Consider the following 22,963-nt stretch of genomic DNA (forward strand, 5'->3'; position numbering starts at 1 on the left):
ATAGGCCTTTCTCAAATTATATGCATGCTTTACATTCCATCACCAGAGAGAGGCTAACAGGGCATGAATGTAAACAAGTAATGTCTGACCTGATAGGCCCAAGTGTGTTAAACTTACCGGGGAAAATATCATTTTTATTGTTGTGTTCCACTCTGTTATTCCAATTCTAAATATGATTATATGGTTAATTTTCATAAAATACGTAAGGATGTGAGTTAAATAAAGGAAGGGATTGTGAAAATAAGATGGGATGAATGAGAACATTTCAAGGTAAAATTTAATTGTTCTTTTCTAATTTTAAACTAAGCTACTTTATATATATTACTACTCTTACATTAATTAATCTGATTTATAATTGTTTTAAATGTTTCATTTAATAATTAAAATAATAAAATGTTTTGTTCATAAATTTCATTTAAATATCACACTAAACTGTCTTATGATTAATCTAAATCATTACCGTTTTTATACTAAAAAGCAATAACTGTTATTTTGTATATCATTTCAGATCAATATATGACATGACAATATTGCTCGTTTTGAAGCATTTCACACATATTCATAAATGTCTGAATAGAATAGATGTTCCCTCTTGGTTCAACTGGAGTAGTAATGAACAGACCAGTAATTAAGATGAACACTAAAGAAGATTTTGCCAAATGAAAGGTACATCACAAGACTTAATTTTCATTTTTACACAAAAATAAAGTTCAGCTACAGTAAAAAAAAATATTATAGGTGCAATTAAAATATAAATTGATATATTCTAGAATTGTCATAGCTCTTCTCACCACTTCATAATAAAATGTATATATTTTCAGGAATTCCATTGGTAACAGTAATGAACACAAATTGACAACTGGTATTTGAATCGCCTTTAATTGTACTACCTCTTCATGGCAGTTGCAGAACAGATGAAAAAGAAACTATCAAACAGTTCAAAGAAGAATTACAGAAAACAGAGGAAGAAAATAAACAGTGATATTAGGAAGAAAATAAACAGTCATATTGAACTTTTGACACAAACAAATTTTTAAATGATAACAGTTGCATATCTTGTTTATACAGGATTTTCAACATACGAGGTATATATATTCATTACAGTTTTCAATGTTAACATCAGCAAAAAACATTAAGAGCTTTTATTATGAAGCAAGCAAAACAAACAGCTTGACTGATAGAAAGAGATAGATGTTGCAAGCTAGAAAAAATGTATCTTTAGCATATAAGGACCATTTGTTTAGTCTTTTGTGTCTTAATTCAAATAAAATAATTAAAAAGAAATCATCGCATTACCTTGTTTTTAACATTACTTTGTTTTTACATTGTGCTTTGTTACATTATATGGTACAGCTGCAGGGAATATGTCAACATGGCAATAACATTTAATATTTTGTCCTCTTATTGCATTATATCCTGTTGAGTGAATATTTCTGGGACTGTTAAAAGAAGTGCTGAAGCTAGATGCTGTCTTTCCTAATCCCCCCCCCCCACTGCAAGGTCTGCACATGTTTTCTGCAAATGTTCAGTCCCCTAAGTAAATGGAATGTCTGGGGTTGGTTAGTCCAGGCAACATCTTCTGGAAGTGCCGTGTACCCAATGATTTGTTATATAACAGCTAGTACAGGGTTCAACAATATGACCACATTATCAAGTCGGACCAACTGGCCAAGTGCAATAAGCTAATGATACCTCAGCTTCGTCTTAAAATTTGACTGATATTTGCAATTAAATGATTATAATTTGTTATAAACTAAGTAATTAATACTGTAATTAATTAAAACAGTTTTACACCCATTACTTAGCATGAAATGTATTTTTCTATTGCTGTAAACAACATCAGTTACTAGACAGTCATCCAGAATTTTTTTATTTTCAAATACAAAGTGAATTAAACTTATTGTTTTTTTTTATTTCAATGGCTAAATTTAGGGGAAGTATGGTACAGAATTCACCATCCAACTGTTTACATCTATTATCAGTTAATTGCTTTATACATTCTTGACCAACATGTGTTTAGGTAAGCAATAAAATACTGATAACACAGATAATGTCTGTATAAGTTGCAAAGAGTTAACCTGATATTTATACTTGACACGGAATATTAGAATTACTTGGAATTATCATAAACATTAATTCACTTTTCAGGTCTTGAATACATGTATATCCTTCACTGTATATAGCGTAAAATAAACCTTGTTGTTGATTTATATTTATTTATCTCCAGAAGAGATTTTTGTAATGTTAAATATAACATTCAACAAGTATATAGTACTATTAGTACTATACCAAGATCTTTAAATCTTTCGGCCATATATTTGTGATATGTTTACATAGAGCAGATACTGGAGCTTGCCCTGTTAGCCTCGTTCTGAGAAATCTATGAATATGTATGAGGTAATATTAAGAAGGGTCTATAGGATTGTCATAGGCATAACTGATATGCCTCTCTAGTGTAAACTAATAGTAATGAAGGAAGTATGGTATAGCCTTTTTCCGTTTGAACGTTTATCTCTTTCGTACATTTCTCAATAGTAAAAGTGTTTGATTCAGTTAAATATGTATTTTAAACACCAATATATAGAACGTTATTAAGAAGTGAGTTATTAAACACATATCAGTGCTGTTATATTTTCATCTACTATTATATTGGACTATTACTACAATCACAATTTTATAAAACCTTTAAGAACATTGAGATGTAAATAAATAAAGGCTGACAATTAGTGGTTATTATATAATTTTTCAGATATTAAATATATTGCTCTTTTTAAATAGAAGAAATCAACACCAATAAATGGTCAACCAATATTCAAGAGTATATTTGGCTTAACGATCGGAAGAGTCGGTTGTGGATTTCTTGATGATACTAAAATTGAATGTGAACAGTTGCGAGTCTAATCAAAAACCATATATTATTTGAACTTTGGACCAACAATTATAGTATTAACACATTAATATCTCGACTGTCGATAACATGCCAACATGTAACATTACAATCGCGGTAATCACACAGTCAAGCACAGAAAGCATTATATCAAAGTACCTAAATACCTTTTCGTTAGATTTATTTTATATCTTCACTCAAAGACAAACTTTTTTCCGGATGCACTGACTGAACTTGCTGGTTTCGTTAGCGACACTGTAGGAATGAATGGTGACCAGCATCAAGGCAGAAGATTAACGAGGTGATCTTGGATATTATGAAAACCAAATTTTAAATCTTTTTGATCATTTCCTACACTTTGGCATAATTGTTTGTTTAAAATTATACATGACACTGACTAAAATAAACTTAGACATAATGAATGCAACACATTTGACGGTTGAATTGCCATCGATATTACAGTGGTTCAAAGAGGCAGCCATCACCATTGCTATTTGAAAAATCGTAAAGCCAGCAATACATAGGTACAAATAAACGATGGATTATTAATAGGCATTCATGGACAATAAGCATTTTACGTAAATCTTCTATAGCATGTAATCATATTTTTGCAACACAATTTGTATATATTGGATCTTAAAACAGATGCCTAAAATTACGGCCATTACAATATAAATACAATGCATATGCATTTAAAATTGGTATATTACATTATGTTAGTATTCAATATATATAGTTTTTTATATATTATCTTTTTTTTCTTGTAAGTTACATGTACTTAACAAATTAATCAAGAACCTATCCATGTACATACACTGTACATTTTGCAGATGTACCTTGAAAGGACATTTCTTTAGTACAATAACACATTTTACTTTAATTTGTACGGTTGGTTAATTGAAAAACTTGTTTTACTTCGAAAAAAAGAAAACGTATTGAATTTGTATTTTTCTAAGAATTTGACATAGAAAATACAACAGTTATTTTTATGAACAAAAATATTGTTACTTTAAATAATATGACGAAATATTGCTTCAATTACAAAATGTTGTATTATCTAGCCTTAAAATATATTCTTTTGTTATTTCTAATTACTTTGTTATTTGTTTGTACTTTATTCATTTCTAATCCAGTTCTCAAGGACTGTTTGATAATGTTTTCAGAATATGAGTTTGTATGCGTTTCACGTGTACAGTTGTATGCAAATAAACTGTTTTTGTGATCTAAGACACGTACGAATTACGTACAAGGTCAGTGACAGCAATATGTACCAAACGGACCTATCGGCAGAATAAGGCTCATTCGCTTTTTTTGAACAGTCGAAGCATCATACTATACCAGTTTTTCAAAAGTGTTTCGTTTGTGGTGATAATATACCTTTTATTTTAAAAAGAGCTAAAATAAACTATAAATTCCACAAAGAACTTTTTATGTTACAAGACAAAATGGTTTTTCCAACAGCAATGTTTGAAGAAAAAATCAATTTTTTGGTTATGCCGATGATACAATACAATACAATACAATGCAATACAATACAATACAATACAATACAATACAATACAAAACAAATACTTTATTTCGCTTTCATTAAGGTCTCCGGATTATGCAAAAACATATATACAAAGAAACAATTTACACAAAATTACATATGATGATACAAAGTATATGTTTTGCTACTCAAAACTACGTATTGGTTATATTATTGGTCCCAATTATTTCAGAACATTTATGACTTTTTTGACAAAGCAAAGTAAATGTACTTATAAAACTTCACCGGTTTATACTCGACCATGTGTATACCCTTAGGATTAAGACTTTATCTCGCGGATATGTCAACATAATAGATACGTTAGCAAAATGCAAGGTTATTAATTTGGCCTTTCCATCTTCAATCATTTTCGCTCTGTCCATCCTTTTATCCTTTGCGGGCTTATGCCACTATTTATGGTTCTATCCTTTGTAAGGTCCCTGTTTTTAAACACACGAAGCTCTGAAATCCCTCAGAATAACACTTTGAAGAAAACGCAATGCAAACATGTGGAGTAAGAGAATGTGTAATGTTATTTTAGCATCATGTGGTAGGAAACATCAATAAAAATGCGTATTTATTGTTGTCTTTAATGTCATTAATAACCATCGTATCACAGGAATTAAGAAGTATTTTCTTTTCTGTGAATAGTTGAAAATTCATCAAGCGTATTAGAATCCATGATAATTCATGATAAATTTTAAGCACATATCAACAACAACTCACTTCTTCATCACTCAAAATGTTTTCAGTGGCACATCTTTTCAAGTGTCATTTCTGTCATTTGCTTTCATGACTGACTGTTAAGAAACGTCAATGGTTTTTCTTTAAAGAAAAGACCATTAGTGTGTCACTTTGATAACAGGAGACAAAGAGCCTTGACGTTTTGTTATCGAAACATAAACCAATGGGCTTTGTTAAGCCATCTTGTCCTGTCAATAGTTCTACCTGATCCTTCCCGTCAATTGACATTAAAAGTACATTGTTTGACATAAAATACCCAACACAGAACTGACTTTTATTTATCTCACAAATACCAGAAGAACTTAAAAAGAGTTTCTTATTTACAGTAATGGGTTTCCTACTTCGGTTTTTATCGACGACAAGGATACCTTCATATCCGTCACTCACAAATATTTCCATTTTAATGCTTGAGATTTTTACATATACAGGACATTGAATCTCATCAAAATACGATGCTAGCAATTTTCCAGAAATAGTATATACCGCCAAATGACCGACACCTTCATTTTTTTGATCATTTGATCCGCCGCAGCAAACATAAATCATCCCGTCATTGTATGCAATACCACGACATCTATCGCCGACTTTGAAGGATTGCTGTAGCTTCATTGGTTTTTTCAGGGTGATAAACTGGACTGTCTTATCATTAACCAGAGTGACGGCCAGCATTGAAGAGTCTATCTGACAAATACCATAAGGATTGTCAGTGACATTCAGCGAAGATATGATCTGGAAGGAATCATTCATTTTCTTTATACATTTATTATGATAATCTGCAATAACAATACACCCATCCTCAGACATGCACATGTCATATATAAGGCACGATTCCTTGTCATCCTTTGTTCGTATATTAATAACTTTACATTTTTCTGCTTCAATTACTGGAAGATGAAGAACATATCCAATTAAGTTGCATTCCGAATCAGTCACATATCCGTTCGGTTCAAACCGAAATATGCCTGTTTTCCCCGACCTTCCTAACTCTTTTAAACAATCGCTTGCATTTTTTCTTCTCTCGTTAACACGTTTTATCTGCACATATTTTTCGGATTCGTTTTCATGTTTAGCAGCACTGAGCTTTTGCATATTTTCTTGCAGTGAAGCGATCTTTGCATCAACTTCTTTCATGCATAACTCTATATGTTGCAGTTTTATCTGAAAGGTGGCATCCACTTCTTGAAGAAGTTCCATTTCCATCTTGTCCAAATGGTCGTTGATTTTCTTCCTTTCTGATTTTATTTCTTTGATCAATTGGCTTTTTTCTTTCTTCACACTTTCTAGTTCTACCTGCTTGTTTCGTTTTAAGGCGTTGAAACGAGACTGAAGTGTGTTTAGTTCAGTTTCAAGAAGGTTTAGTTTTTCGGAGGTTTTAGTTTTACAAGCTATGTCTGGTATGTAACTTATACCTTTGCAATCACTACAATGAAATAGACAAGACAACAGATGTAATCAATATGAAATAGCAAAAAAACATATCTGTGCTAAAAAATACCTGGTAAAATATTGTCATTATACGAATAAATTATGACTTTATTTCTACTTTACAAAATATGACATTAATATAATATCAAATTAATGTCAGAAGACAGTTAATAAATTAATTTGTTTTGTTAAAAATTAAATAAAGAATTGTTTATACAATATTGTAATTATAAGTGGCAAAGAACTAGAATCTCCCGTTTTGTTTTAAAATGAATTGAATTTTCATATTTCAGTTAAATACCAAAATGGCTTTAGAAATCAATTAAATTTTGTCCAAATTAATAATTTTAAACAAAAAACATTGGAGTGTTATATCCCGAGAACAAATGACACTGGTGTTTTTCAAATGAGATACAGATGATTTTATATTGCATTCAACCTTTAATTCTATAACTTATATAAACAACAAAAACATGGCGAATGGCGATTTCTGCCAACTTCCAGATATTTAAAATGACTGATTAACTTCGAGTCAAAACGTACAAGTTGATAGACTCTGAAGAATATATTGCAATGAAAGTTAATTGCTATATCTTGATCAATGAAACAATATACTATAAATTCATTTTGACGACAAAAAGAGGCAGTTATTCTATTATTTATTTATTTTTTTTTGTTGCGCTTTACACTTTGTCAATGCATCGAAACCAAAAGTAGAATTTTTAAAACCTGTATTCAATGGGTAAACAAGTTGAGCAAAGTTATCTGACGACAAAAAGGGCTGTTAATCTATTAAATATTTGTTTTTCCTTGCTGGGTCTTACGTCAAAATAATTTACTTGTCAATACATCGAAATCGGAAGTAAAAATTTTCAAACCTGTGTTCAACGGTCATACACGTTGAGCAGCCAACACTATCATGAACAGGGCAGTAGACATCTATCAATTTCCCTCCGTGTCTCTCACATCTCTGACTTGGTAATTTCTGCTTTTTCCCGCTTGGTTGTTTTACCGTGTCAAGTAACTGATGTCCTTTCATTACAGAAAACTTATTGTGATCACCCAAACATTTTTGACACAGATTTTCATCACATTCTACGCAATGTTTAATAGCAACCACATTCTTCCCCTCTTTAGTACAAGGAGAACACGGAAACTCATGTTCTATATCCGATCCTTGATACAAAGATTGACTAAATTTACGCCCGTCTACGGCCATTTTTCAGCATATGTTTAGTCTTGTACGGTTGTCACAGTCGTAACTAATTTACCATACTATCTAGTGTAAACTAATATCACGAAGGTAGTATTGAATGGCATTTCCATTTAAACGTTTATCTTAAAGGTTCGTAATAAGTATTGGACATTTCTTAAAAGTAAAAGCCATTGATTCAGTCAAATATCAATTAAATCACAATAGATAACATTATTATGAAGAAAGTTATTAAAAGCATAACTGTTTTATTTTCATCTACCATTATAGGACTAATGCTAAATCATGCTGTCTTAAGTCATGCCCTATATCATAATAACAGTCTGAAAGCACAAAACAGTGACACATTTTCACGTTTTTCGAAATACCTTTGAGGAGGACATTTAGTTGTGAATAAATAAAGACTGAAAAACATATACTTGTAGAAAGCAAATGATTATGGAGGGCGATCGTTGCCAAAATTCCAGACATGTAATGTGTTCCTTTTGAAAAACTACTTTTGAAAATGCGAACATGTATGTCTAGCATTTTTGATTGTATTCGTGCAGTGCAAATGATATGCCTCTTAATCCAATCTTTTAATTGAAGGCACCTGGTTTCAAATAACAAGTTTACATGTGAATGTTAACAACTCACCTAACATGGAGAACAACAACAAATTTACAAGTTTATATCTTCCATTGCATATAATACATAAGCATGTTTACACACTTGTAGATATCTATCTGTACCTGAAAAATACAAAGGAAATGTAAAACTCGAATACAGAAAGTATTATTCAATAAAACGTGTTTCCAGACGTAGAACTGCAACAGTACGTTTACACAGTAACATGTTTAAAATGACAAATTTAAACGATTTTAAGTCATGCATGACGCCCCGCCTCTCTCTGAGTATTTACGATCTTCTATTACTGAAATGTACGGACAGGTATAATACCCGTCGCCTCTCTCCTATTTCTCAATTAAGGGAAGGAAAACACGGCGTCCATTCTAACATTTTTTTTTAATTTTATAAAAAGTCAAATATTTTTGGTATCAAATGAAAGATTACTCCATAAGCTTTCTATGAGTGCCTCGGAAATAAAAATGAACTAAATAGATGTATTGAAATTTTTGTTTCAAAATTTATCATTTTTTTCCTCTGAAAATAACACTCTCGAATTGGTAAGAAAAACACGGCGTTCCCTCCAAACTTTTTTTTATTTCGTAATCAATTTTGATAATTTTGGATTGAAATAAAAGTGTGCTTCATACGCTTTATGATAACTAAATATATAAAGCCTACAAATAAAAATGAATTAAATCAAAATGAATTAACTTTTTCTCGTTTAAAAGTTTATCATGTTACTTTCTGTAAAATAGAGAAAATAAGAATCCCTAAAGAACGCTCAAAACGACAAAATTGAGAATGTTGCAGGCTTGGTTTGATTGAGCCTGTTTATGGACGGTAATGGAAAGAGCAAGTTACCGTCCACGCCCCCTAGCACCGGCTTAAGCAAAATTTAACATGAACTCGAACAATTTTGAATTTTGAAACATCCGCAGATGTGTTAATATGGCGATTATCATGGATTCTTCAATGTGACACGTTAGTGCCATACCATGAAAAACGGAATATGGTCCCCAAGTAAAAAATCAAAACACACTCTGAAATTCAGTAAGAGAAACATGGCGGGGCGCCCCTTACTTACTTTTTTTATTTCTTGGTCAATTTTGATAATTTTAGACTTAAGTAAAAGAATCCTTTATGAATTTTCTAGTGATGCCTTAAAAATGAAAATAATTACGTAGAAGTATTTAAAATTTTGTTTCAAACTTATCGTTGTTTATTTTTTATCTCTTAAAACCACACTCATATATTCGGGAAAAAATGACGTCGCTTTTTTTAGATACTATATTCAAAAAAGAAAATGAATATTGAATGAAAGTTAAGACCATAAGCTTTGAACAAGCATATTAAAAATCTGGAAACAAAGTGATCCCTCGGAAGCATTAATCACAACAAAATTACATAAGAATTGCAGACTCGGTTTGATTGAGTCTGTACATGAGGGATTATTAACAAGTGCTACATCCCTCACGCCCCCTAGCACCGGCTTGAACGGTACTCAATTCTCAACACTAAATAGCGCTGGCATCAATGATCCCGTAGGACCAGAAAAATATAACAACACTGAAGTGAAGTACGGGGCAACTTTTTACTTCTGCCACACGGCACTTGACACCTGCTGTTATGAAGTATAAAAATCTGGAAACAAAGTAATCCCTCGGAAGCATTAATCACAACAAAATTACATAAGAATTGCAGACTCGGTTTGATTGATTCTGTACATGAGGGAAAAATGACAGTCAAGTTACAAGTGCAAATTTTTTTGATTCATACTGAAAATACCTTATTAAAGATTGTACATATGTGCTACGGATAAATATTTGCTTGATTTCGGAAAGGAAATCTCGGTGGCCGCTTTAAAATACTATTTTTGTAAATACTTGCATAGTTTTTGTTGAAAATGAAATTTGTGTCAATACATTTTTCAATGATACCAATAAAAATATTGGATTGTTTTTAGATTATCAATAAAATTACTCCCTTGAAGTTGGTAATTGATTCCCAAAAAAAATTCCAAAGCGCCGATGTTTCTCAGGAATATATGATAAACAAGATCAACAAGGAAAGGCGGCGCTCAATGAACGCAACCCCACATGACCCAGCAACAAGAACAAGTAGCAAGGAACCCAGGCGGACCAAACAAAACACAGGACAGTGCACTAGGCAGAGCACGGACAGGCTAATCACTAAAATGATAAATAATTTGTAACTGATAAGAACACGATGTTAAATAATAAGTTATTTCATAAGTTATCTTCATCATAAATGGTAAAATCAGCAATTTTCAAGTGATGTTGCTAGTGACAAAACTTTTGTAACAAATGTAACAAATATATGTTATGAAAAATGCCGTTTGTTGTCCTTCAGTTTTATTTAGAAATATGGGAGAGGCGCCGTTTCATACCTGTCCGCAATAGAAGTTCGTAAATACTCCGAGAGGGGCGGGGCGTTATGCTTGACTTAAAATCGTTTAACTTTGTGAATCTACTTTTGTCATTTTAAACATGTTACTGTGTTAACGTACTCTTGTAGTTCTACAACTGGTAACACGTTTTCTTAAACTCTATTTTCTGTATTTAAGATTTACATTTCACTTGTATATTTCATTTCTATAAATGTGCAAACATACATATGTATTGCATGCAATGGAAGATACGAACTTGTAAATTTGTTGTCGTTTTAGACGTTAGGTCAGTTGTTACGATATATATGTAAACTTGTTATATAAAGGCGGGCACCTTCAATTAAAAGACTGAATTAATAGGCATATTATGTGCTATGCACGGGTAAAATAGAAAATGGTAGGCATACAAGTTCGCATTTTCATAAGTCATTTTAAAAAGGAACACTTTACATGTCTGGAATTTTGGCAACGAACGCCCTCCATAAATAATTTCACTTCTATGTGAGATTGTCATGATCGAAATTGATATAGTTAATTGTGTTTATTTGATAATATTTTTGTGTAGAGGAACAATGAGGTTTATTAAGGCAAAAACAAAAACGGCTTCATGCTTAATGAACATATTGAAAATGATTTGAAAATAATTTTTTGTGATCTGAAATAATGACTGTCAAACAATTAATTCGACGACTCTTTGACTAAACATTTTTTGATCTGTAAAAACCTTTATAAAAAAGCTAAACTGTATCGGGTCTTAAAGTTTAAGTTATTGAAAGGCAATTCCTTTTAAAACGTGATTAAAATATACTAATTTATCATGTTCACTGAAAGGAAAACTGTATCGTATTTTAATGTGTTCATGGTACTTGTTGATACAACTGTTTTAGCGTAGTTAATAATTACATACAAGAGACATATCATATGTAATATAAACATATTAAGGACACGTTTATTGAAACCTATTTAAGAGATTATGCCGCATTTTGTTCAGTTTTTATTTATTGAAGAGGAAATGATTTCAAAAGTTTTGAAATAAGGTGAGTGATATATTTTAAGCTCACTTGAGCTAGCTCAGGGCGTTGAATGTCCGTAGTTTGTCCACATTTGTTCGTAAACACTCTAGTGGTCACATGTTTGCCTCAATCATCATCAAACTTGGTCAGGATGCTTGTCTAGGTAATTGCTCGGAAATTGTTTGAACGTGGGCCATCTCGGATGAAAAACTAGGTCACAGGAGCTAAAAATAGAAAAAAAATTGTTAACACTTTAAGTGCAACTGTTTTGAACCAAAAATCCTGGAAATTGGTCCGAAAGTTTGGTGTTATAATTTCTAGGTCAAGTTCGAATATGGGTCACCTGGGGTTAAAAACTAGGTAACATTACCCAAATATGAAAAAACCTTCTAAACACTTTAGTGGTCATAGTTTGACTCAATTGCCATAAAACTTGGTCAGGATGCTTGTCGGAGTAATTGCTCTGAAAAGTTTGATAGGTCAGGTGAGCGATCTAGGGTCATTTTGGTTCTCTTGTATAATATCACTATCTGATGGTTACATCAAATATTATTTTTATCCTACCAATAATGGATGCAACTTTATCATCTTTTCGAAATTTACTTAGCCAATATTTATTTCTTTATTTTAGTAAGGTTTAACATTCAAATGACCTTTATGGAAATCTGGAAAAGTAGTGAAAAGGGAAGTGTTTTTAAAATGAGTTTAATAACACCAAGACTTATGAAGTTGAGAAAAACACATTTTATATATTTTCAACAGAAGACAAAGGGTGGTTGCTATAGCTCGGATCTGAACAAACCGCCAGATGTTGGTGAACTTGCTTAGCGAGCTAAACAATCGAATATAGTTGTTCTTACTTAGTTGTCTGATATAGAAGATGACGATGCTGTACTTAAAGAGCCAACCAAGTTTACTTACAGAGGTCGAGGTTTAAACAGAGTGATCATACAGGTACGTTCTATTTAATTTAATTACTATAAACAATATATCTCTGGTTTAAAATCTTTAATAATAATAAACATACAACTTATTTCCAAGATGGCCTTCTATGCATATATAAACAGAAGACAAAAATGTCAATAAACAGCAATATAATTACCACAAACACTCAATAAACAATACTGAATACACAAAATACACAGCATTTTTGTGGATTTTAAATAATAACTTATAGAAATAAGTATTTAACTACGCATGCCCATGCAATCATCAAACGATGTTAACAAACAAAGAAACAAAAAACAACAACAAAAATGAAGAAAAAAAGAGAGAGCTATATAAATTTCTGTTAAAAGATAGTTGACAGTTTTTAGCGCTTTGAGCTGTATTTTTTATTTAATAATCTTTTAGTTTACCCTTAAAAGATGACAATTTACTTTGTAGTTTCATGTCAGTTAAAATAAATGCTGCTGAAGAAGGGCCACAAGGCCGAAAGTTACGGCAAATTGCCGCTTTGTATTTAAATGTTTGTTTCAGATAAACTAAATATAAAAAAACAATGTTAACATGACTAACAATCCAATGATACAATGGTGACGTCTCTGAGATTTGAAAACATTATCTTAAATAAGCATGTGCACAAACAGTCTGTTTGTTGAAGACAGTAATTCGCTGATTGTGTACTTTTAATATACTGTTTAAGAGAGTTCAGTTTTAAGTGTCGCGATTTATTTCCTCATCAGTACATGTGATACTGTAAATATAAAATCTCTAGATTCTTTTGAAACGACTCTTACCTATCTTTTAGGGTGTCTCCTCTGTAAAAGATTGATAATAGTATCTGTACCAGGTCCGTGGAAACTGTATTAATAAAATGACATTTAAAAAAAAATCTATTTTTTTATCACATACAAAAAATATAAATATGGAAGTAAATTATCTAGTTAGAGGTTTAAGTAATTAACTTATGTCATATGAACACATCTGCGATTTTTTTTAAAATTCATTGTTGAATTCTGCCTAAGCCGATGCTAGGGGGAGTGGACGGTAGCTTCCAAATCACCTCTGCCGTCTATGAAGAGAATCAATAAAACCAGCCCTGCAACATGTATAATTTTGCCGTGTTTGGCATTTTTGTCTGTTAAAAATCTTTCTGCTCAACGTTCCAACTGCCGGCAACTATACAAAAGAATTCCTCTTGGTTTTTTGGCTCAGAGAACAATATTCTCATCGAAAGAATCATAAAGCGATTACATTTTATGTACGTAATTATTATAAAACTTTTTTCTATTTCTATTCTAAGCTGACAAAAAGAATGTTTTGGACACATGGAGTGCGGCTTACAAATATTGGGGTGCGTTTTATACGGGGTGGCGTTTTATGCCAGGTGCGATATTACTAACAATACTATGTTAAAATTTAATAAGGTATCAGTATGATTACGTCAACTTCTCAACAATGTTCTCAATTTTCTCTCTATTATGTAAAAGGACAAATGAACCAATCATTTCATTTAATCGCATGGGTGTCTGTATCGTAAATGAAGTTGTTAAAAAAGATAATGAGCGTACAATTAACAACTTAACAATGTCTTTGAATTTTCTATGTCGTAAAAGAAATTGGCATCCTTCTTTTCGTCGACTTTAGAGTCCACATCATGAATGAAGATGTTAAATACCTAACAAGTATTTATAATTCTGACACATGTTATCTTTGTTTATTAGTTTACTACAGTATCACCATTGTTCATTAAAATGTTTGCAGAAATTTTATCAATACTGGTATAAACTAAGAAGAAATTTTAACACAAAAACAATAATCTGTCTCAGAATATATATAATTCATTTATGTTATTGGTCATCTACCAAGGTAAATAATGCAATACAAGTTTAACAAGTTTATTTATCTTTTCCCAGAAGGTCAAATACCAACGTGGTACAATATGCAAAATATATTAATATGGCAAATGGCATCAATATTAAATTGATATGATCCCCAACATGCATTATAGTAGCACATTTTACATAGGCAATGGAAACATATATTCACCTAGTACATGATGTTTATGCTTATAATAATTCACGTTTTTGTCGTATGTGTCAATAGAATTTAATTATGCAACATAAAATTAAAAGAAAAATTAAGTGTGATAAAAATCCAATTGTAATAACATTACATATTAGACCAGATCTATCACTGGTGAAATAGATACTTTAAGAAATTTTAAGTCAATTGAATATTGAATTTAAATCATGTTGATAACGAAAGTGTGAATTTTACATACACTTTAACATACTACACACACCATCTTTGACAATAGTAATATTTAAAGCATTTATTTAACAAATTTGATTGTGCACGGGAGATAATTGCTAAGGTCTTATCGCTCGACCTGTATATCGAGTTATGTAACATCGGCCTCACTATAGCTTTAACAATATATGGACATACAATATAGTCTCACTTAACATAATTAACTGCAGTTATCTAATAAAATGGAACAAATTTGTTTATAAACGTGTATTATGTAATACATGTTGTCAGAGAAAGAGACAAAATTCTTCAAGGAACTATAGTCCTAAACATGTTTGGCTAATATTTAATTTACGTCCTTTAGGACCTGAATATGCAATGTTTTATAAAATGAAAATAAAAAAATTCAAAATTTATAAATTTTTCTTAAAATGAAATAGTTTGGTTTGTTTTATTAACAGGCTTTTCGCAAACAATCCAAAAATCAAGGAAGCGTTTACCAATTGTGATATAAAATTGCAGTCCGGTTTGTTTGGTAAAATGGTCCAGTCTTGGATGGAGAACCTCGATAATGCCGGAACGTTGGATCAAAATGTCAGCGGAATGTGTGACAGTCATAAGAAAAGAGGAACTACAGACATTGGACTGTTCAAGGTACTTAGTATATATTAGGAGATGGGATTAGTTGTTATTATCCATTTTTTTAGATCTGAAATATATTGCTCTTTTTAAATAGAAGAAATCGACACCAATAAAAGGTTCTAGTATTTGCCAACCAATATTCAAGAGTATATTTGGCTTAACGATCGGAAGAGTCGATTGTGGATTTCTTGATGATACTAAAATTGAACGTGAACAGTTGCGAGTCTAATCAAAAACCATATATTATTTGGACTCTGGACCAGCAATTAGAGTATTAACACATTAATATCTCGACTGTCGATAACATGCCAACATGTAACATTACAATTGCGGTCATCACACAGTCAAGCGCAAAAAGCATTATATCAAAGTACTTAAATACCTTTTCGTTAGATTTATTTTATATATTCACTAAAAAACAAACTTTTTTCAGGATGCACTGACTGAACTTGCTGGTTTCGTTAGCGACACTGTAGGAATGAATGGTGACCAGCAAACATCATGACAGAAGATTAACGAGGCAATCTTGGATATAATGAAAAACAAATTCTAAATCTTTTTGACATTTCCTACATCTTTGCATAATTGTGTGTTTGAATTATACATGACACTGACTATAGCATCTATGTAAATTTAGACATTATAAATGCAACACGTTTGGCGGTTGAATTGACATCGGTTTTGCAGTGGTCAACGAGACAGCCATCACCATTGCTATTTGAAAAATGGTAAAGCCAGCAATATATAGGTACAAATAAACGATGAATTATTAATAGGCATTCATGGACAAAAAGCATTTTACGTAAATCTTCTATAGCATGTAATCATATTTTTGCAACACAATTTGTATATATTGGATCTTAAAACATATACCTTAAATTACGGCCATTTCAATATAAATACAATGCATATGCATTTAAAATTGGTAAGTTACATTATGTTAGTAGTTAATATACATAATATAAAGTTTTTTTATATTATAATCTTTCTGGTAGGTTTCACGTACTAAACAAATTAATCATGAACCTATCCATTCACATACTAATGTACATTTTGCAAATGAATCTAGAGCGGGCATTTCTGAAGTACAATAGCAAATTTTGTTTAAGATTTACGACTGGTGAATTGCTTGCTAAGTTTTAAAAAAGCAACAAAACAAATACAAGATTGACGCATGCGAATAACATGTTTTACTTTGAATTTGAATTTGCATTTTTTTTCTAAGAATTTGACATATAAATTACAACAGTTGTTTTTATAAACAAAAATATTGTTATTATAAATGATATGAAGGAATATTGCGTCAATTACAAAATGCTGTATTATCTGGCCTTAAAATATATTCTTTTGTTATTTCTAATCACTTTATTTGTTTTTCCTTTATTAATTTCTAATCAGGTTCTCATCGACTGTTTGTTAATGTCTGCAGAATATGGAGTAATTTGCGTTTCGAGACTTAGATCTTTGTTAAGTCTGTCAACGTGGATACCATGCAGTATTTCCTTTATTCATACTTTGACATTTTATGGTCCTATCCGGGAATTTTCATTTTCCATCTTTTTGTTCATGTTTCCTTTCCGGGAGTTTTCATTGCACGTTTCGTTTCATACAGATGAACAGTTGGATACAAATAAGATATTTTGTGATCTAAGAAGCATATTACTCTAAAAATACCAGTTTTTCAAAAATGTTTCGTGAAAGGGAGTTGTGGTGGTATGATACCATTTATTTAAAAAGTGATAAATGTAATCTATAAATCCAGAAAAAAGGAAGAACTATTCATATTACCAGACAAAATATTTCCTTATTTCCCTAATTTGAAGAAAAAATCAATTACTTGATATTTCTGAAGATTCAAGTAGTAAGTCATTAAGTTAGTAAGTAAGAAAGTAAGTACGTAAGTACGTAAGTATGACATTTATTTAAGTTTTTGTTTTGTTTTGTTTTGGGTTTTACGTCACATCGACACAGTATAGGTCATATCGCGACGTTCCAGCTTTCCTGGTGGAGGAAGACCTCAGGTGCCCTTCCGTGCATTATTTCAGGCACGAACGTGCACCTGAGTAGAACCACCGACGTTCCGTAAGCTAGCTGGATAGCTTCCTCACATGAAATAATCCCAAGTCCCTGTCGGGATTCGAACCAACAGCGGTGAGGGGCAAGTGGTTTGAAGTAAACGACCTTAACCACTCGGCCACGGACGCCCCTAATTAAGTAAGTAAGTACGTAAGTAAGTTAGTAAGTAAGTAAGTAAGTAAGTAAGTAAGTAAGTAAGTAAGTAAGTAAGTAAGTAAGTAAGTAAGTAAGTAAGTAAGTAGGTAAGTAAGTAAGTATTTTATTATAGTGACATATGCAATATGTTACAAATATACAAAAATTTAGATGTATTGAATCCAATGGACCTATAAGCCACCAAAATCTAGACATCATAATGAATTCCGATATTGATCATTGTACTGATTACATAGACGATAGATATATAAAAATATATATAGTGAGATATAAATTTACATTAAATTTTACAAATTTAAAGAAATTCGTATGACAAATTATGTCATATTTCGAGATTTTCTTCTATGAAGATATGAATTAACAATATACATGTATTTCGTCATTTTCGCAGATACCTGTTTTAAGGATATGCTGATCTGTCAGATGTATGTATAGAAATGTATTCATCATTTAGGATTATTTTGCCTAGAATATTGTTCTTTTTTGGTTATAATAATCACACTAAATCAAAAGTGTCTTTCATCCTCGAAGACATTCTATGAGCAACTCTACAAAGCCTTTCTTCTATTCGCTCTCCTATATATCGACCTGTTTCATTTCTTAAAGGTAAAATTCCAAATCTTAAATGACTGAATAGCGAACGTTCATATTTCTTTTAGGTTTAAGAGCACGTAGTCTTAAAATTAATGTACATTCTTGAGAGATAGATACTTCGTATTTAGCGATACTTAGAATGAAAATAAAAGTGCGTTATAATTGTTGCACTAAAAAGGTTTGTTAACTACCTTATCACAGGAAGAAGTTTCTTTATTTTGTTCTGTGATTAGTGACAAATTCACGTAGCGTGTTAGAATCAACGATAATTCATGATACATTTTAAAGACATATAAACAACAACTCACTTCTTCATAAGTCAAAATGCTTTCAGCGACACATCTCCTCAAGTGGCATTTCTGTCAGATGACATTAAAGAAAACACCTATGCTTTCATGACTGCCATAAATACTTTTAAGAAACGTCAATGTCTTTGCTTTAAAGTAAAGACCGTTAGTGTGTCACTTTCATAACAAGAGACAAAGAGCCTTGACGTTTTGTTATCAAAACATAAACCAATGGGCTTTGTTAAGCCATCTTGTCCTGTCAATAGTTCTACCTGATCCTTCCCGTCAGTTGACATTAAAAGTACATTGTTTGACGTAAAAAACCCAGCACAGATTTGACCTTTATACATCTCACAAATACGACCATGACCAGAAAAAAGTTTCTTATCTACAGGAATGGGTTTCAACCTTCGGTTTTTATCAAAGAGAAAGATACCTTCATATATGTCACTCACAAATATTTCCATTTTAAGGCTTGAGATTATTACATGTGAAGGGCATTGAATCACATCAAAGTACGATGCTAACAATTGTCCAGAAATAGTATATACTTCCAGATGACCGACTTCTTCATCTGTTCGTTCCTTTGATCCGCCACAGCAAACATAAATCATCCCGTCATTGTATGCAATACCCCGACATCTATCGCCGACTTCAAAGGATTGTTGAAGCTTTATTGGTTCTTTCTGGGAGATAAACTGAACTGTCTTATCATTTATTAGAGTAACGGCCAGCATTGAAGAGTCGATCTGACAAATACTATAGGGATTGTCAGTGACTTTCAGCGAAGATATGATCTGGAAACAATCATTCATTTTCTTAACATATTTATTATTGTAATCTGCCACAAATATGCACCCGTCTTCAGACATGCACATGTCAAATATGAGGCACGATTCCTTGTCAACTTTTGTTCTCATATTAATAACAGAACATTTTTCTGCTTCAATTAATGGAAGATGAAGAACATTTCCAATTAAGTTACACTCCGAATCAGTCACATATTTATTGGGTTCCAACCGTAATATGCTGCCTGTTTTCCTCGACCCTCGTAAGTCTTCGAAACAATCGTTTGCATCTTTTCTTCTCTCGTTAACACGTTTAATCTGCACATATTTCTCGGATTCGTTTTCATTTTTAGCGGCACTGATCTTTTGCATATTTTCCTGTAGTGAAGCGATATTTGCATCAACTTCTTTCATGCATGACTCTATATGTTGCAGTTTTATTTGAAAGCTGACATCAACTTCTTGAAGAAGTTCCATTTCCATCTTGTCCAGATGGTCGTTGATTTTCTTCCTTTCTGATTTTATTTCTTTGATCAATTGGCTTTTTTCTTTCTTCGCATTTTCTAGTTCTTCCTGCTTGTTTTGTTTTAATGATTTGAAACGAGACTGTAGTGTGTTTAGTTCAGCTTCAAGAAGGTTTAGTTTTTCGGAGGTTTTAGTTTTACAAGCTAAGTCTGGTACGTAATTCATACCTTTGCAGCCACTGCAATGAAATAGACAAGACAAAAGATGTAATCAAAATGAAATGGCAAAATACCACATCTGTGCTAAAAATTACCTGTTAAAATTTTATGACTTCATTACTACTTTACAAAATATGACATTAATATAATATCAAATTAATGTCACAAGACAGTTAATAAATAAATTTGTTTTGTTAACTAGAATCTCCCGTTTTGTTTTAAAATGAATTGAATATTCATATTTCAGTTAAATACCAAAATGGCTTTAAGAATCAATTAAATTTTGTCCAAATTAATAATTTTAAACAAAAACATTGGAGTGTTATATCCCACTTACAAATGACACTGGTGTTTTTCAAATGATATACAGATGATTTTATATTGCATTCAACCTTAATTCTATAACTTATCTAAACAACAAAAAACATGGCGAATGGCGATTTTTGCCAACTTCCAGATATTTAAAATGACTGATTAACTTCGAGTCAAAACGTACAAGTTGATAGACTCTGAAAAAAAATATTGCAATGTATCTGGATCAATGATATAATATACTACAAATTCATTTTGACGACAAAAAGAGGCAATTATTTTATTCTTTATTTAATTGTTTTGGTTAGGCTTTACGCCTTGTCAATTCATCGAAACCGAAAGTAGATTTTTTTTTCAGCATGTGTTCAATGGCTGTACAAGTTCAGCAGCCAAAATTATCTGACGACAAAATGGGCTATTAATCTATTAAACACTTGTTTTTCCTTTGCTGGGTCTTACGTCAAAATAATTTCCTTGTCAATGCACTGAAACCGAAAGTAGAATTTTTCAAACCTGTGTTCAATGGTCATACACGTTGAGCAGCCAACCTTATCATGACCAGGACAGTAGACATCTATCAATTTGCCTCCGTGTCTCTCACATCTCTGACTTGGTATTTCCTGCTTTTTCCCGCTCAGCTGTTTTACCGTGTCTAGTAACTGATGTCCTCTCATTACTGAAAACTTATTGTGATCACCTAAACATTTTTTACACAGATTTTCATCACATTCCACACAGTGTTTGATAGCAGCCACATTCTTCCCCTCTTTAGAACAAGGAGAACACGGAAAATCATGTTCTATATCCGATCCTTGATACAGAGATTGGTTTAATTTACGGCCGTCTACGGCCATATTTTCTGCTTAAGTTTACCTTCCTTGTACGGTTGTCATAGGCGTAACATGATTTACCATACTATCAAGTTTAAACTAATATTACGAAGGTAGTATGGTATAGTTTTTTCCGTTTATACGTTCATCTTAAATGTTCGTACATTTCTAAAAAGGAAAAGTCATTGATTCAATTTAATATGTATTTAAAAAAATCAATAGATAACGTAGAGAAGCAATGAGGTTGATTGAGACAAAAACAAAAGAGGTTTCATGCTTAATGAACACATTGAAAATGATTTAAAATAACTTTTCATGATCATGAATAAACACTGTTAAACAATTAATTAAATTTTGATTTTGTTAAAAATTATCTTTATAAAAGCTAGTGTTCATGTAAATGTTAGGGGGTATAAAAATTTATTTTATTGATTTAGACATAATATTTTATTATATACAATGAATAAAAAACTGTATCAAAGTATTTTAAGGTTGCCATGGTGTTTGTTTTGTGCTAATAGTTTATAATTAACATTTAAGAGACATAGGTTATTTAACGTGAATTATTAAACAAACGATTACTTTACTGATATCTATCTCGGAGATAGTGTCACATTTTGTTTATTTTCTATTTATTGAAGAGGAAATGATTTCAAAAGTTTTTAAATAAGATGAGTGATCAATTTTTAATATATCTCTTTGATTCTTACATCAAATACTTTTTTTAATATATCAGTCGCGATTGAAATTCAATGTGGTGTTATATCACATCTTTGAAATGTTATACATGTATTTAAAACTATGTATTTCTTTATTTTACACAGACTTATGACCTTTTTGGATATGTTGAAAAGGGGTGTAAAGGACGCCTTTTCAAATGATTTCAATAGCACCAAGAGTTATTAAACTGATAACAAACACATTTTAGATATTTTCAACAGACGACAATGGGTGGTTGCTATAGTTCGGATCTAAACAAACCGCCAGATGTTGGTGAACCTGCCAAGCGAGCTAAACAATCGAATATAGTTGTTCTTATTGAGCTGTTTGATTTAGAAGATGACGATGCCGTTCTTAAAGAGCCCACCAAATTTACTTACAGAGGTCGGGGTTCCAACAGAGTGGGGATCATGCAGGTACCTTCTATTTTAATTTAATGACTCAAACAATATATCTCTGGTTGAAATTTTTTGACAAACTGAATATAAGCAATGATAACATGACCTTACAACGCAATAAACGCCTTAACATGGTGACATCTCTGAGATCTAAATACATTATTGCAACAGCCCCTGTTTTTGAAGCAGTGTATCGATGCGGTTTAACTTATATACTTATGCCATATGACCAATCAGCGGAAGCTTCAAAATTCAATTCAATATTTTACAAGTTCATGTTAATTGTTGAATTCTGCCAAAGCCGGTGCTAGCGGGCGTGGACGGTAGCTTCCAATCACCACTTCCGTCTATTAACAGACTCAATCAAACCAGGCCTGCAACATGTTTAATTTTGCCGTGTTGTCACTTTTTGTCTGTTAAAAATCTTTCTGCTGAAAGTTTCATGCAGGCAAAACT

General features: G+C 31.6%; 1 protein-coding gene and 1 long non-coding RNA gene across 3 annotated transcripts; one reads left to right on the plus strand and one right to left on the minus strand.

Annotated features, from left to right (window-relative positions):
• Positions 1-3: 3 nt before the first annotated feature.
• On the plus strand, positions 4-2,412 carry LOC132722773 (uncharacterized). The gene is made up of 3 exons (XR_009624658.1): positions 4-270; positions 509-666; positions 822-2,412. It is a non-coding gene; the product is annotated as an uncharacterized LOC132722773 (long non-coding RNA).
• Positions 2,413-4,456: 2,044 nt separating this feature from the next.
• On the minus strand, positions 4,457-21,431 carry LOC132722774 (uncharacterized). 2 transcript variants are annotated; one of them, XM_060707335.1, is made up of 2 exons: positions 21,073-21,431; positions 4,457-6,579 (listed from the first exon to the last, which is right to left on the minus strand). In XM_060707335.1, exons 1-2 carry the CDS (start codon positions 21,411-21,413, stop codon positions 5,229-5,231), a joined length of 1,692 nt encoding a protein of 563 aa, XP_060563318.1. In that variant the 5' UTR covers positions 21,414-21,431; the 3' UTR covers positions 4,457-5,228. The 2 variants fall into 2 exon arrangements, with proteins under 2 accessions (XP_060563318.1, XP_060563317.1); XM_060707334.1 differs by lacking the exon at positions 4,457-6,579 and adding an exon at positions 18,748-20,267.
• Positions 21,432-22,963: the final 1,532 nt, after the last annotated feature.

The sequence above is a fragment of the Ruditapes philippinarum genome, unplaced genomic scaffold, assembly GCF_026571515.1.
Source record: "Ruditapes philippinarum isolate M1 unplaced genomic scaffold, ASM2657151v2 ctg7907_1_1_1_1, whole genome shotgun sequence".
Classification (NCBI taxonomy): domain Eukaryota; kingdom Metazoa; phylum Mollusca; class Bivalvia; order Venerida; family Veneridae; genus Ruditapes; species Ruditapes philippinarum.